General features: G+C 43.6%; 1 protein-coding gene across 15 annotated transcripts in view; it reads right to left on the bottom strand.

Moving 5' to 3' along the window:
- PPP2R5C (protein phosphatase 2 regulatory subunit B'gamma) overlaps window positions 1–16303 on the bottom strand; it is a 131895-nt gene that overhangs the window by 76781 nt on the left and 38811 nt on the right. The window contains exon 2 of one of the 15 annotated variants that reach the window (XM_033420397.2): window positions 374–534. The exons of 12 other annotated variants lie outside the window; for them this stretch is intronic. In XM_033420397.2, coding sequence (XP_033276288.1) covers window positions 374–395 — 22 coding nt within the window. In that variant the 5' untranslated portion in view covers window positions 396–534. Of the gene's footprint in view, window positions 1–373; window positions 535–5772; window positions 5798–14099; window positions 14241–16303 lie in introns of those variants that run through there. 2 more of the 15 variants (XM_033420405.2, XM_033420401.2) reach the window with 2 other exon arrangements.

The raw sequence follows: 16303 nt of genomic DNA, 5'->3' as shown, positions 1-16303 counted from the left end.
GTGATCCATTTCATCAGACACAGGCTTCGCACACACAGAGCCTGCACAGCATTCCCTTCAGGGGCGTCCCAGCAGAAGCCCGAGCTCCGGTGACTTTTTGGCTGCTCTGATTTACGCTGATCTGGGCTAACCCTCAGCTGTCGTCAGCCTCAAAGCAGGACCAAATCAGGTCAGAACCTTCAAAGTCACAACTGAGAATTTGTTTACAGTTCTGAGGTAGATCGCCCTTTGTTAGTTTCAGTGAAACCCTGCTCTCATTTTGAGGAAGCAATGTACAGCTCATAAATCCTATGCACCTCCACTTGTGATAACTGAAGATTTCACGGGTGTAAAATGTTACAGGGGTGGTAGAATATGAGTTGGTAACACGAACCTGAATTAATGGATTTAGACATTTTCTCTCTCCTATGGACAACACCCTTCTGAGCCTTGGAGAATGAGTGGAAGAGCAGTTGGCATTTTTAGGGGTCACACTTCAGGTTTCCATTGAGTCGGGACGCTATCTAATTAAGATCTTCTGCCTTGGCGATAGGCCTGCACAAAGCAGATGTTTTCATTACAAAAATGGTACTCTTTTCACAAAATGATACTCACAGAATCTGAGGTTTAGATAACACCATGCATGCCCTAATTTCAGTTCTAGTTCTTACGAGGCCAGAACGCTGAGCGATCAGCTGTGGCAGCAGAGGACAAAACAGCAACGGCTTCCGAAACTTCTCTTTTTCGTCACCATGGACGCTACATCAGTGTTCAGTTTCAATTACAATTTCAATGCCGCAAAGCAAAAAACCACCCCGACGACAAGCGCCAAGCAACAAAGTGGGACTGAGCGGCTAGCAGCTCGTGGGGAAACACAACTGGAAGGCAACATTAAAGGGTGACAGGGTGGGGGGCTGGTGGTGACGGTGGTGGAGCCATGTGTGAATTCCTCCTCCATGTGACCAGCGTGCTTGGGACTGTCCCTCTGCGATCAGGGTTGACGCATGGAAAACCATTTAAACACCGACAAAACTCAACACATTTACAAACATAAAGTCAAAGTTAGGTGGAAAATCGCCTTCCTTAAAACAAATCCACCTTCGTGGACTATTTATTATGAGATCTTGAAACTGTTAAAAGTAAAGCACAATCAGTATTTTAAATGAAGGCAAGGTGACAAGCTCAATTACTTCAGGAAACTAAGGAACCTGAACAGTGGTGAGCGTTCAGATTGCCCCAGAACCCCTAGTCCAGGCGGGGCCCTAACCCAGAGTTTCCCTCCTGTGCGTTTCCTTCTGGACCGATCAAGGAGAGAAAGTCTAAAAAACAACAACAACTACTACGCTGTACTCAGAATTTATAATAAGGGTTCTTCTCACTTAAAAATAATGTAGGGTCTTTCCCTTCCCTCCATTCTCTTTTGGGGGCAGGGGAGGACAAATCACGGTCCCCTTTCAAGGGTTACAGGACAGAACACTGCCAACTGCCTCCAGCCTGGTGGCTGGCGTCCCAGTAAACACTAAGACAGAGCCACCAGACAGAGCATCAAGAGGAACTTTATTCCAATTTCTCCTGAAGGTGATTTCAAAACTTCAACTTTCCAGGGTGAAAGGTTGCAAAAAGCTGGAGAATGTGGATCGTTTGTGAGGTGAGAATAAAGAACACCTTCGCGTTTCAGTGGAGTATCAACACGAACCTTTCTGCTGTCCCAAAGCAGAAAGTCTGTCTACCTAGTGAGCTTCTAATGATTATGCTTAGAGATACAAATTAATAATATATACCTGTGTGTGTAAGCATATATCCTGTGCTCACCCGGATTCATATAACCTGATACACCCCCCTCCCACCTTCCGGCTCATATATAATTACAACATTGAATAAAATGGCTTTAAAAAAGTTGAGGAGAAATTCACACAAAACCTACAATTAACAATGTTAAAGTGCATAGTTCAGTAGCATTTAGTGCGTTCACAATGTTGTGCAATTAACCCCTTTCTCTAGTTTCAAGACTTTTTCATCACCCTAGAAGAACACACGCGCCCTTTAAATAGTCCCCCCCCAGTCTCTCTTCCCCCGGCCCCTGGCAACCACCAATCTGCTTTCCGTCTCTACGGATCTGCCTGTTCTGGACATTTCATATAAGGGAAATAGAAAATGGACTTTTAAGTTACATAAATTGTCTGAATTATTATGTGGTAATTCCAAATGTAAACAAGGTACAAATCTGGGATTTGTGGCTTAAAATGATGTTCTGGGGTTCAGATTTCACAGACCAGTAAAATTTCACAAGGAATCTTAAAAGACTGACATTGGCTTACCACCCTAACTGACAAATAGGAACATTTAAACAAATCATAAAAGATATTTTAATACCAAAAAAGACAATCCTAGAATAGATAGACCTGTAAGTTGAATAAACTTAGCTTTATGAGAGACACACACTATATCATCTTTATTTCTGCCTGGACAGGTAAAAGCCTTGCCCCAGAGCAGCGCAGGCGTTTGGAAATGACTGATCCTGGGCTGTCACCTTCGGCACATCTGAACCTAGATAAACTACGTAGTGCACTCCTGGCCAAGAACTTGATCTTCCAAAAAATGATAACTTAGGGAATGAAACGGGTTTCATCCTGTAGGAATCTTTTTGATGGCCAAGACTGACCAGGTCTAAATCCACCTCAAGAATCAACAGAAAAGGATGGCAGCTTTGCAAGAGACACCGACACACTGACAATCAGGTAATTCCACTTCACCCAGGTGGACGGATGCCAGCCTGGGGTCTGGGTCTGGCGAGGTTAGACAGCAAAGAAACAACCTTTACAAACACAAAAGCTCTAATGGGCGGGTTTCCCCCAACTCGGCCTTTTAAACCGGGGCATGCGGTCTGGGCATGTGCGAGGGGGGCGGTGCATGTTTATTACGGGGTAGACACGATACCCTTCCTGGAATATCAGTTTTACAAAGCAATTAAATCATGTTAAACATCTTTAAATTAAACAGTATTAATTATGAAACAGAATACAAAATTCAAATAGCTTTCTGTGACAAAACCCAAGACTTCAGAAACTTAAACATTTTGGGGGTTCTTACTAGACCATATCAGGCCCATGGCCCCAGACTTCCAACAACAGCCGGTTCTCCCTCTGTCAGAGGAACTGCCAGGCAGAGTGTGAACTGCACTGTCCTGATCTAACCGATTCTAGCCCAGACAAGGCTACTGAGAGAGGCCAGGAGCGCTGACAAACTGTCCTAAAATTTACATGCAAATGCAAGGAATCCTGAACACAAAACAATTTTGAAAAAGAAGAACAAAGCTGGAGGACTCCCCCTTCCTGATTTTAAAACTTCCAATGAAGCTACAGTAATCAAGACTGTGGTACAGACATACAGACCAATGGAACAGAATAGAGTCCAGAAATAAACCCTCACATTTACGGTCCATTGATTTTCAACAAGCACGCCAAGTCCATTCAATGGGGAAAGAACAGTCTTTTCAACAAATGGTGCTGGGAAAACTGAATAGCCACATTCAAAAGAATAAAGGTGGACCCTTACCTAACAGCATATACAAAAACTAACTCAAAATAGATCAGAGACCAAATGTAAGAGCTAAGATAAGATGATAAAACCCTTAGAAGAAAACATAGCAAATCTTTGGATTAGGCAATGATTTCTTAAATAAGAGACCAAAAAACACAAGCAACAAAAGACAAATTAGATAAACTGGACTTCATCCAAGTTAAAAACTCTTTTGCTGCAAACAGTACCATCAAGAAAGTGAAAAGACAACCCACAGACTTGGAAAAAGTGTTTGCAAAGCATATCTCTACTAAGGGATCATGATCACGATTGCCACCTTTGACTGCGCCCTGCAGGCCGCAGCACACTTCACCAGTCCGGTCAGCTCCCTCTCACCCTTCACACGTCCCAGGTCACCGCTGCCCCTCAACCTTCTGCAGAGGCCTCCACTTGTGCCACCAGGAAACCCAAAGCCATTCGGCCTCACCTTCCCCAACTTCCTTCTTAAATTCCCCCTCCTGCCCTGGAAATTTCTGAAAACACACTCTGCTGAAGACGACGCTGAAATTCGGGTCTGCAGCAGATCTGGCTTTGGCAGCCTTACCATTCACACACAAGAAAGAAAGAGGGCTGACCGCAGAGTGACAATACCTGAAGCACAGCAAAACTGGTTCATTCAACAAAATGAAACACAACAATGAAAGGTCAGTTCAATCAGAACCAGATGATCTGAGTGAGGCCCTGGTTGGGGTGTGGAGGGTGACTGAGTTGCCCGATCCTCCTGCATTCCATGCTCTGCTGCCCTCACGAGTGAGGGTGTGCACGTAAACAGGCTGGGCAAGGACCGGCAAAGGTAACCTCTGGTCACGTCTCAAATCCAAATCCATGATCGTGGCCTTTCCATACTGTGTTCTAGCCAGTTAACTAAGAGCACAGCACAGAAACATAGAAAGACAGTACCCTCTGATTCTGACCGTGAAGATCAATAATCACATATGCTCTCTACTCTTAATGCTCTGCCTCTCTTTTACGTTTTTGCATAGGTATTATGTTTACGGGGTTCAAACACACACGCGCGCACGCACACACACACACGCACGGTGAAAACCCTGGCGTCCCCCCAACAAAGGTATCACTTTTAGTTTCCCGCCTGTCTTTGAGGTTCACCGTGGAGCCGTAACAGAAGTAGCCTGGCCCTCCCTCCCTGCGCGAGGACCAGCGGGGGCGGCACACTCTGCAGTGGCCTCCTCATCCACTGCTCGCTGACGCGTACTCCACTCATCAGTCCACAAAGAGACGCTACTTACTTGACATAAACCCTTTCCCAGCATTTCTCTCACCACATTGCCACACTCCATTCACAACACACTCCCCAGTGCGCTGAACCGGGGACCACCAGTGAGCTTATCAAGTATTACTTCTCTTGGGAGGCCTGCCCCCGCCCCCAGGCCCGCTCCCTCCTCCTTGGTGCCAGTCTGAAGGTGCACAGACATCACCTTCAGCGCCCAGCACAGTGCCAACCACCAAGGTGGTGATTTACAAATATTTGTCAAGGGAATGAGACAAAGCTTTAGGTGGCCGTAAGGCAAAAGGTCAAAGCTAAATTTTGTTCTCCTTTCTGTTAGGTATATTCCATAAAGTTTTCCTTCCCTTTGAAGCAAACTCAGTTAACTAAAAATTTTGGTCTTACTTTTAACCTTACGTGGCACAACAAAGGATGCAGCGCGGCTATGCTACCAACACTGAAGTCAACAAGAGCACACACACGGAGTATCGTAGGGCTTTATGAAAATCAGGAACATGAGTTCACAGGCTTTTTATAAACTACAATGTAAACATCCCCTCAGTTGTATACATCATCAAGAAGTAGTCGTCTTTACTACTGTCTCCCCCCGGACAAATGCCTAAACTAAAACAGCCAGTTTTCAGATAAAGAATGTCTCTCCTCCTTACAGCCCAAAAGCTCCAAATTCTATTACTACCAATAGAATATATCTCACTTTGTTCTAAATTCAAAGAATTACTCATGAGGAATCTTTACCAGTACTAAGTTTATGTTCAGCACTGAAATACTCATTAGCTATGCTGAAATTGCAGCTTCAATGTAAATCTTTCAGGATGTACAAGTTCCTTAAACGAAGTGGAAAGCAGTCCCCGAGTCCATGTTTCTTCAACGGGAGTTTCCAGGCTACGCTAAGGGGCAAGTGGGTGCACTTTTAGGCCCCACTGACTTAATTTCATCCACACCCACAAACCCCCAAGGTACAGCCTTACCTTCATGGCCCAGAATCTGCATCTCCTGTTTTTCTGGATGACACCATAAGATCAACTAACCTGGTTTCAGCTGCACTGCACTCTACACCGCTGTGAAAAACTGAGAGCAGAAAGTACTGCGTGGCTAGATCTCTGTGATAAAGGAGCCTGTGAGAGCAGCCCTGTGCACATCCAGAGAGGTGTGAGCCCAGAGTTGTGAGTCAGAAAACCCAAGAGCTCTTCCTTCTGACCTTAGGCAAGTCCGGGAACCTCTCTGCTTTGGCTTCCACAGCCGTAAAAATAGGACTAATAATACCTGTTTGCTGTCTCATAGGAAATAGGATGGTTAATGAACACCTGCAAGGAGGTCTGAAGATGAAAAAGGTTCCTGGGTGCTAATGACAAACAAGCGTCTCCACCCTCCTTTGGCTATTCGGCCATGCTGCAGACGGGGAGGACCAAACTGCTCCGAGGAAACCGGTCTTCCTAAACAATCTCTCTTAAGGCCACACAATTTTGAAAAACTCTGGAAGAAATGCATTACGGTAATGCTTGGTGTACCAGACAGTATGCAAGGGAGCACACAGGGATGGCAGGCGCCTGAGCTGCATTGGCTCTTGGGCTGCTGTGCCTCATTTCTGCACACTCCTAACTGGTATAAATATTTACCTGGGCAGCGTGTTTCAGTTACTTTGGATGTCACAGTCAAGGCTATTAACTGGCTGATAAGTCCCTGTTTCCTGACGAAGAACACTTTACCAAATATGCTTCTTAAACTCCCCTTTGTATTTTTAACATGATGTACAGTTTTAAAGATTATTTTAGGGGCTCCAAGTTTAGCTTACATTTCACTTAAAGGCTCTCCTCCTTTTTTAAAATAGAGGAAAGGCTCAAATAAGCAAAGGATTAAGCCTATATACTAAACAACAAGACTGGAGACTGAACTAGTTTTTTATGAGTTGGTATTTGGCTTTACAGAAACACATGTGCGTGCATATGCACACGCATACCCCCCAAAAGATATTTTCCTAGTCTACGTAGGCAGGGCAGTCTACGTTTATTTAATTGGATGCTGATGATTGCAACGCATACCAAATTGAACACAAAGATTCAAGGTTAAAATTTTGAAAGTTTACACTGAACTGACGCACAGCACTTAGAAGTGAAAAATGCAGACCGCATGTGCACTGACGCGGCGCTACCTGAATAAGAGCAGCCAGCCCAAGAAAGCCCGCATGCCCTGGAAAAGGGCAGTTTAAATATCCGATGGCCTCCTCTGGGGAATAAATGAGACAAAATACGAAAGGAGTGCTTAAGGGGAAGAAGTAGGCAGAGAGGAAGAAGACAAGCAAAACATTTCAGGGCATCACAAGTTTAACTTTGGCTTAAAGTGTAAACTTAAGTTAACCTTTGTTTAAGATTAATAACACCTCTTCAATATAATGTCATTTGTGGCTTTATTGCAAAGAAAAAAAGTATCTGAATTTATTAAAGTCTTAAAAAAAACCCTCACTCATTGGACAGTCACTCAGGTTTTCTACCAGCATAGCATTTCTCTTAACGAAGGATAAGAGAAAAGGAGGAATCTGCTCATTCTTATCCTGTACTTTTGTCCTCAGGGACAGCAGGCTGGGATTTGAATCTAAGCTCCTTTCTTTCAATTCCCTTGAAAATAAGTAATTTAATCAAACGCATTTTAAAATATAATGCATTCGCAGACTCAGGAAGGTATGGAGACAGTCAAGGACACCAGTGACCCGGTAAGCGACACCGTTAGGCCTTCGCCTTGAGTCCGCTAGCTCGATTCTGGTACGATTAGATCTAATTTGGGAAGGGGGGGGGGTCGCTAAATTGACAAAATCCCAATGTTTTCAACATCTAGTAAAATATTCTAAACAGCAGGCAAGAAGGGTCATCCATGTTCTCTCAAGTGAGATGTCTCCCCGGGACCAGGCCTCAAGCACACAGAACTGTCCACATGTCCTGCAGCTTGGTGTGGCAGAAGTGGTCCAAGTTCTAGTCAAACAGTACACGGTTTCTTCAGGCCTTGTCGCTCACTATCTGGTCAGGTCTGCTCGTGGACATTCGTTTTTGATGTCTGTAGAACGAGCACAGAGCTTCTTTCCCATCCGGCTGTGGGCATTAAGTGTCTGCGATGGTCCCTGGGATGGCCCAGGCACAGGGCAGGTGCTCCTCTAGCTCCTGCCTCCTCCCAGATGTCCACCAAGAGAGTTTAAAGCAAATTAGCAGTAAGACGCGGAAGACCACACTTAAGAGTTTATGTAATGTATGTATACATAGTACAAATTCAGGATAATATAACGTAACACTAGCTCTGAACATCAGCAATTATTTTAGAAAGCTATCAAGATGCTAAGACCTTGTGAGAAGTTTAGTTTTCTAAAACTGCTATCATGTCAACTTTTTTTCTTAAGAAATAGAAAACCAGGGAATTCCCTGGCGGTCCAGTGGTTAGGACTCTGTGCTTTCACTGCCGAGGGCCTGGATTCAATCCCTGGTCCGGGAACACTGCGTGTCAAAAAAAAAAAAAAGGAAAAAAAAAATACTGTATACTTTCAGTGAATAAATAAATCCATATTTACATTATTTAATGTGAAAATACGCACACGCAGACAGAGATGTGGAATGATATACAGCAAACTCCAAACAATTTGCTCTGAGATGCCAGGAAAGGTAGGAGACTGATTCTGGGGATAAAGCTAGGGAGAATTTTAGTTTTATTCGTAATTAAAAAAAATTTTCAGAGTGGCTATATTCACATATGGATTTTTTAAAAAAGATAAATGGAAGCTGACTAAGGCCAAAAGAGAGGCCCCGGGTCCTGGGGTGACTCCACTGCCCACACGCTGGGTGGAGTTATCACCTCCCACTGTGGCCTGAGAGACCTGTTTACATTACTAGCTGACTAGTTAATCTGGGAAGTTTTTTTTTGAGGTAGGAAGAGAAAAAATACAGAGGCTTGGTAAAAAACAGGGTCAGGGTCACATCCCGCTCATGCTAGAGAGCTCTCCTAGGCCAAGGGTCTTCAGTTTTTTTGGTGTCAGGATCATGTCCTCTAAAAAAGTCTGGAGGACCCTGAAGAGCTTAGGTCACGTGGGTTCTACCTACTGATAATGACCAGATTAGAGAATGTTTAAAACATTTACTTATTAATTCATTTAAGATGAGAGGAATGGACTCATTTCGTGCTAACATAAATATCATTTTGAGGATAACTTCATTAAAAAAACAGCAGGAAGAATGACACTGTTTTACATTTCTGCCTATTTCTTTAAAGCCTTGCTTAAAAGACAGGTAGACCTGCATTTCTGCTTCTGTATTCAATCTGTTTGATATGGTATTTTGCTTGAAGTATATGAAAAGAAGCCCAGCCTTCACAGACATGTTTAGTTGAAAACGGGAGGTATTTCAATGGCTTTTAAAAAAAATTGTCGATATTCTTCTTTGAGTCTATGCTAACATTCAATAAGTGGTAGTTTCTTAAAGATTAGTTGCACCATGGAATCTGGAACCATATTGATGGATGTTTCAGTGGCCTCAAACCCTGAGATGTGTCCTGCAATTTCAATGTGTCTCCTGCCCATGCATGTTTGCAGCATCACTGAATGTGATGGCATGCAGTCATGCAGATCTTCCACCGTTCACATCAAGAAGCCCTGTTTGTTAGTATCACCAGGAGCCGTCGGCACCAGGAGCTGCCAGGTTCACGCTGGCGGATACAAGTTTTCCAAAATTCAAATTTTTGCTTGCAAGTCTGAGTTTTATCATGGGCAACAAATAGTGTCACTGCTGTTTCCCCTGAATTGACAGGCTTCCTTCATTCCTTTTCGAGAAAGCAAACGTCAAATATTCAGGTCTTACTAACCCAATCTTTCTGTCGTTTGTTCTTTCAAGTATTGAATAAAAATGATGTTCCTGAAGAAAGTGGCTAGCTCAGTCTGCAACTCACACGACTGTGCAGTGTTCCTAGAGGCTGCCAGCACACTGCAGTGTGCCCGAGGGCTCTGTGTGAACTCTGCACATCATCCACAAAATGTTATTAAAAGGTGTGTTTGCAAGGGCTGAGATTTACTAACCCTAACATTTCATGCTTCATCAAGGATAGTCTTAGGTCCGACTGGTGTGGCGTGGTGGAGCACACGCTGGTTTCTAGCTGGACACCAATGCGCACTCCAAGCAAGGAGCTGTTCTACCCACCACTGCCTTTGCACCATCAGGGCGAACGACCACACGGTGAAAGAGGCAAAAAAGGCCTTCGCAGTCTTGGAAAGACAGTTTTGACCTTGCAGATCCCTTGGAAGTATCTCAGGGACTCCAGGGGCCCAATGACCGCACCTACAAACACTGCCCTATGGAAATGCTGAGGATATCGTCACAGCTTCAGAGTTGTGAAAACAAGGTTATCATATACCACCCCTAGAGAAGCCTGGCCTACTACCTGAAGGTGAAAAAAACAACTTCTAGTTGTATATGTATCAAAATGATCTACAAATGCAAACATACACAGACCACCCCCGCCCCATTTCTTCCTCCTTGAAGTCTACCAGGAATAAAGGACCAGCAATTTAGGAAAACTAGGCTTGCTCCCTAGAGTGAAACATTACTATTTTCATAACTTTATAAGTCAAAATACCATAATTAGAACACATTGCTGGTGAATAACACAACCAGCAGATAAAAATCCAAATGTAATACACTAAGTTCACACACATCAACGACAAAGCAGAGACTGAAAAACCTAATCAAACAGGTGAAACAGCTCAAGCTCTATTAAAAATATCACAATATTAAAACTGGAAGCAATAAGGTATAAGGTTATAGTCTGGATCCCACTTAGTTCAAATACTATCTTTTTTTTTGGCCACACCGTGCAGCATGTGGGAGCTTAGTTCCCTGACCAGGGATCAAACCCGTGCCCCCTGCACTGGAAGCGCAGAGCCTTAACCACTGGACCGCCGGGGAAGTCCCACCAAATAATCTCTTCATTTAAAAATCCCAACACAAAAAAGGAATTCAGGAGTTTAATGTAATGGGATTTGACAATCTGACAGTAAACTTTTGGAAGTCCAGTTGCTAAAGCATCAGAAAGCAACATCTGCATTTAAATACAACTAAGGGGAAATGACAAGTGAAGTCACCCTATGTGGGACTAATCACAGATAAAATCTCTAACTTCTAAAAGTAGAATTCCTTATGAATCTTACGCTAAAACACTTTTCTTCAAAAGAGTTAAAAATGGGGTGAGGAGAGGAATGTATTAAATGCTGATTTCTTATTAACAGACTAGATCCCTGAGAGTGAAAAGTCTGAAAGGGGGTCAGTAAGTACACTCTGACTAGAGAGACTTTGGATCACCTTACTAGGTAATTTTACACACAGTCTACAAGCAGAACACAGTGCACACTCCAGGATCATCAATGATACTGATTTCTTCCAGGTGGTGAAATGACAAGCAAATTGCAAGGAGAGAGGCTTGGTAAATGGCAGAGGGAGAGAGCAGACAGAGACAGAGACAGATAAGCTTCAAGATGAACAAATACAGGTAATACAGCAGCGGAAAAATAAAATAAGTTGTGGTTAAGATGCTGGGCTCTGAATTACCACAGTGACCTAGAAAAGAGACGATAACCACAGCAACCACTAACACTTCCCATAGTCTTACAACACTCCGGCACCATTTTAAGCGTTTTATGTGTATGCACTCATTTAACTAACCCTCATAAAAATACAGAGAGGTAGGTCCTTTTATCCCCATTTCATTCCCATTTCCAAGCAGAGAAGTGAGTTAGCCTGCCCAAGACTGCTCAGCTAACCAGTGGTGGGGTGGGAGCAGGGATCTGACCCCAGCCTTGTGGCTTCAGACCCCCCGCCCTTAACCACTAAGCACCCTGCCTCTCAAGTTCAGAGGGAACCTTGCTTTTTACCTAAGAGCGTGCCGTAAACTGTTATGCTTTAAAAGTCCAATAAAAATGCCAATAAACATCAAAAAAAGGTGTATGTCCCAAAAACACCGTTCGGTAAGATGGTGCAGCTGTCTGTGCAGCCACTACAAGTTAGCAACAAGTGCTGGCTGCAGGAGGCCACCAATAAGGCACTGGGCTACAGGGTCTCAACCTCACCCCACCCGGGGTGACCAAGCCCCCGCCTGATTATTTCACTGGCCACTAATTTGTCAGCAATGGAGTAAAAGGAAAAACACAGGAAAAGCCAAAACTTGAATATAAAAGACCACTGCTCACTATTTAGGAAACAATTTCTAAGTAATTACATGTCCTTTGCACATTTTTTCTAAAGCAGAACATTTTAAAGACATTTCTCTCAAACATTATGGAAAAGTTTAAACCTACACAGAAGCTGAATACTTGTATTCAACGTGTACACCTGTATACCCACTTCCCCAGATTCACCAATTGTTCACATATTAGCATATTTGCTTTACATTTATTTTTCTCTTTGTTATTTGAAATAAGTTGCAGAGATCATGATACGTCACCCCTAAATACCTCCGTCTGCAATTCCTAAGAACGAGGACAGTGCCTACAAATCACAATCCCTTTAAAACTAATAGTAATTCCATAGCGTCCCATATCGCTCTGCACTCGGCCAATGTCTTCTGCAGGCTTGATTTTACTTTGGTTTGTTTTTAGAACAAAGATCTGATACAGATTCACTCACTGTATTTGACTGTTATATCTCTTTAGCTTTTCTTTTTAACTAGAGGGGTTTTTGATTTATGAATAATTCAAGGGCCTGAAACAAAACCAGATTTTTCTTGCTGTAGTAGTTTGTCCTTGTGCACTTTAGCCACGTCTTTCCAAGATTAATAAGAAAGATTTTTCCTTGAGTACATTAGTGAGAGAAACTACCCCAGTTTTGGAGTTCTCCGCATCCTTGGTGGTACTTTTCCCATCTGACAGGGAAGAGGAGGTGAGGTGGGCCTTGTCTGGAAGCAGATGTGGGTGACAGACGTCTTGCCTGCACCGGCCCCTTGCTCCGGCCTCTGGTCTGGGACGCTCTGCATGGCCAGGAGCTGGGCTGACAGAAGGGTGCTTTGTCTCATCTTATCACCTGGAAATCCAGAGCCTCCCCAAAGACTGCAGGCCAGCTTTAGCTGGGTCTCCAAAAAAGGTCAAAAAGATAATACCAGAAGATGACATATGTGGCTGCCTTTCCTTCTGGGACGGCCACCAGCAGCGGCTTGGGGACATGTAGCTGACACAGGGGCAGAGGCCCTGGACTTGGCCTTACAGCCTGGTAACCTTGGGGAGGAGTGACTAGGATGCGTCCGGCCGACCTCCCGGGCAGGAATGCTGGGAGGAACAAGTCGGGCAGTGTTCACAAAAGCGCATCACATCTGGCAGGTCACCGTCGGATAGGAGGAGAACCACCCTGCAGTGCTACCTGATGTGTGGAAATGGAGTAGGGTGTACCCCAAACCTCTGTGCCTTCGAAGACACGGTCCTTTCCTAGATTCAAAAACACACACCCTTTTCTTGACTACTAACCTTGCTTCTTTACTTTTGTCTCATTCTTCCACACAATTAACATCTTTTAATGAAAAAATTCTAGGAGTTTAGCTTTTGCTGCAAGGCAGGAGTCATGATCAGTTCCGGGAAGACTAATTAACAAAAGTTGTGCAGGCTTTAACACAGACATGCACCCCCCAGAGAGTTATTTGTTACTCTGGTTTCCTTCCTCACTGGCAGGAATGACAAGAGAAAACAACTTCACACAGGCTTATTCCAGGTAGCTTTAAAGGTGTACTTCTAAAAAGCCACCTCATAGACAGTGACAGCTACACAACACACAGATGTTAGTGAGCAAACACCTTGAGTTGGACTGATACGCTATTCGGAGAGAAAGAATCACTGGTTTGATCTCTTGAGGGGTCTTTGTTTTTGGTCGTCAATGACATTTTTCCTTCCTAGTTCTGGGAATGAGGACAGTGCTAGGCATCCATCCTCACAACATTCACTGACTTTAATCACGCAGGAGTGTCCCACACCTGGGAACCCGCGTGCAAGTGCGCGTGCATGTGCACAGGTGTGCTTAGCAGCGCTGGTTAAGTCATCAGACGGGCTGCAGCGGGAAAGGAAGCCTTCGGGTTTGACACCCTACACTGCCCCCTGCTCGTTCTTTTCTAAATTTTTTTGGAAAGGTAAAGACTTTCATTGAATTGGTGACTCAGGAATACTTGTGAGAAAACAAACTCTTCTATAATCAGACTTCCATTCCCCAGGAAAAATGGGTTTACACAGAGAATAGTTTGCTCTCCAGCTCCCCACCAGGCCGAGGTTACTCCTCAGTCTTTCAGAGACAGGACTCACCAACCGACCACAAGATCGGAGCAGTTAACAACTTGCTTGAGGCCAGAGTAAAAGCCAGCTGGCACAGGATGGAGGTCGCTCTCTTCCTCTCTGGCCATTAACATCTTTTTTGGCTTGGCTATTCTTGCCTTAAACCTGGCTCTGGAAGTGAAATATATTTTACTATACTTAACAGGCAATTACAATTCAAGGAATAGTCTAGAACAGGGGTGGGCAAACTATGTCCCACGGGCCAAATCTGGCCAGCCACCTGTTTTTGTAAAGAAAGCTTTACTGGAACACAGTCATGCCTATCTATGGCTGCTTTCTCAGCCAAAAATATTTACTTTCCAGCCTTTTCTGAAAAAGTCTCTCGATCCCAGTCTAGAACTGTGCTGTCCAATGCAGCAGCCACTAGACACATGTCTATTTAAATTTAAAATAACTAAAATGAAGTAAAATTAAAAATTCAGTTTCTCAGTTGCAGTAGCCACATTTGAAGGGCTCAACAGTCACATGTGACCAGGGGCCACTGTAGTGGACAGCACAGAGAACATTCCCACCATCGCAGACCCTTCTCTCGGACAGCCCTGGAAGTACAGGATTTAAGTCATCAAGCTAAATTTACAGCCATCAAGTTCCTCCAGGTGACGCCTTCTCCTTCTACAGACAGAAAAGTTTAGACTTTTCAGCAACATGTTCCTGTCACACTTGGACTTTTTAGGATATGCTAATTCACTATATTAACTGCAAACTCTAGACTATGTAATAGGAGATAAATATCAGACCGACTGGGACTACTCATCAGTGTAGTGGTCGTATTGATTGATTTGTTCACTTGACTGCCCCACCACCCAGGGGACTGTAAACTCTGAAAGCTGGGCCACAGGGCTTGCTTCATATTCCGAATTAGGTACCTGCTTGGCACGTGGTGGTAGCGACTTGACAAATATTTGTAAAATGAATGAAGAAATGAACCCTAGGCACAAAAACTGTCATATACCAGAGGCCACTGAAACGCACGGACGTTGACAAGACACTGGGGAAAAACCCGCTATTATAATCCTGTGGCAAAAGGTTCTACAAACAGCCAAAATTTCTATTTTTAAAATAAAACAAAAAAATTTTTTTTTTAAAAGATTCCAAACAAAACAAAACAACTGCCTTGGTTTGTTTAACTGCCTTGGTTTGGACTCTGGCCCTACCACTTACAGGCTGAGTGACCTTGGGCTGGTGATCTTACCTCTGTGCGGAAGACCCTTCTTCTCTAAATGCACCCTGAGTCAGCGGTAAGCCTCAGTGTTGCCCCCTCCCTTCCCAGCATCATGATTACATCAGCCCCTGCTCTCTGTCCTAGCACCTGCCCAGAGTCAGCTCTTCCTGTGCCCCTCCTGCACCAGGGCCCCTGTGTGGGTCTCCCACTAAACCATCCATTCCTCTGGGGTGGGGACCCTCAGCACTGGACATACAGAGGAGATGCATAGTGGATATTAAATTGATCAAGACTCTAAAAGCCAATACAAACAAAATAAATTTTGCTAAACCACACATTAACATGCTTGCTCTAAAAAGTCCTGATGAGTAAATCCAGCGTTCAAGTTTTAGCTAGTTCACTGTTTGACCCAGAAGTTAGTTTTAGGCCCTAAAGGTTACCCCTTCTTAAAATCTCAAGTCTCTTTTAGGTTAATACGCTTCACTACTTTTTCCCTTCACAATTAGACAGCAACCAACCACTCAACCAACAGCAAAAAAATTCAAACTGGTCACAGTAAAGTCTTGGAATTAAAAACAACAACAACAATGTGGTGTAAGATATAAAATCAAACAATTCCATTTCAGAATAAAGTTCAAAAAATGACTAGTACATTAAGTGTTTAATGAAATCAGAAAACTCAAACTAAAACAATCTGTTATTTATAAGATACCTTAAAAGTATCAAAATACACATTTTATATGCTATAAAATTTTCTTTTTGCTAGTCAGTCACCATTTAAGAACTTATATCGAAACACAATTACATTTTGTTTTTGCCCATTTGGTTCCTGCAACTAAAATACCTGAGTGCCATCTGTGGTCAACATTTGCTCTTTCCTGGGTGCACTACAAAAAAAAATGACCTACAGGTTGGTCATTGTGGACATTAATTTCCACCAGCTTCTTTCAAGAGGGTTTGGAGAGAAAAGCAACACCCATTTTATTCCAACAGACTGGGTATTCATGTGGTT

This window comes from Orcinus orca, chromosome 2, assembly GCF_937001465.1.
Source record: "Orcinus orca chromosome 2, mOrcOrc1.1, whole genome shotgun sequence".
Lineage (NCBI taxonomy): Eukaryota > Metazoa > Chordata > Mammalia > Artiodactyla > Delphinidae > Orcinus > Orcinus orca.
This window is presented reverse-complemented; position numbering and strand designations above follow the sequence as displayed.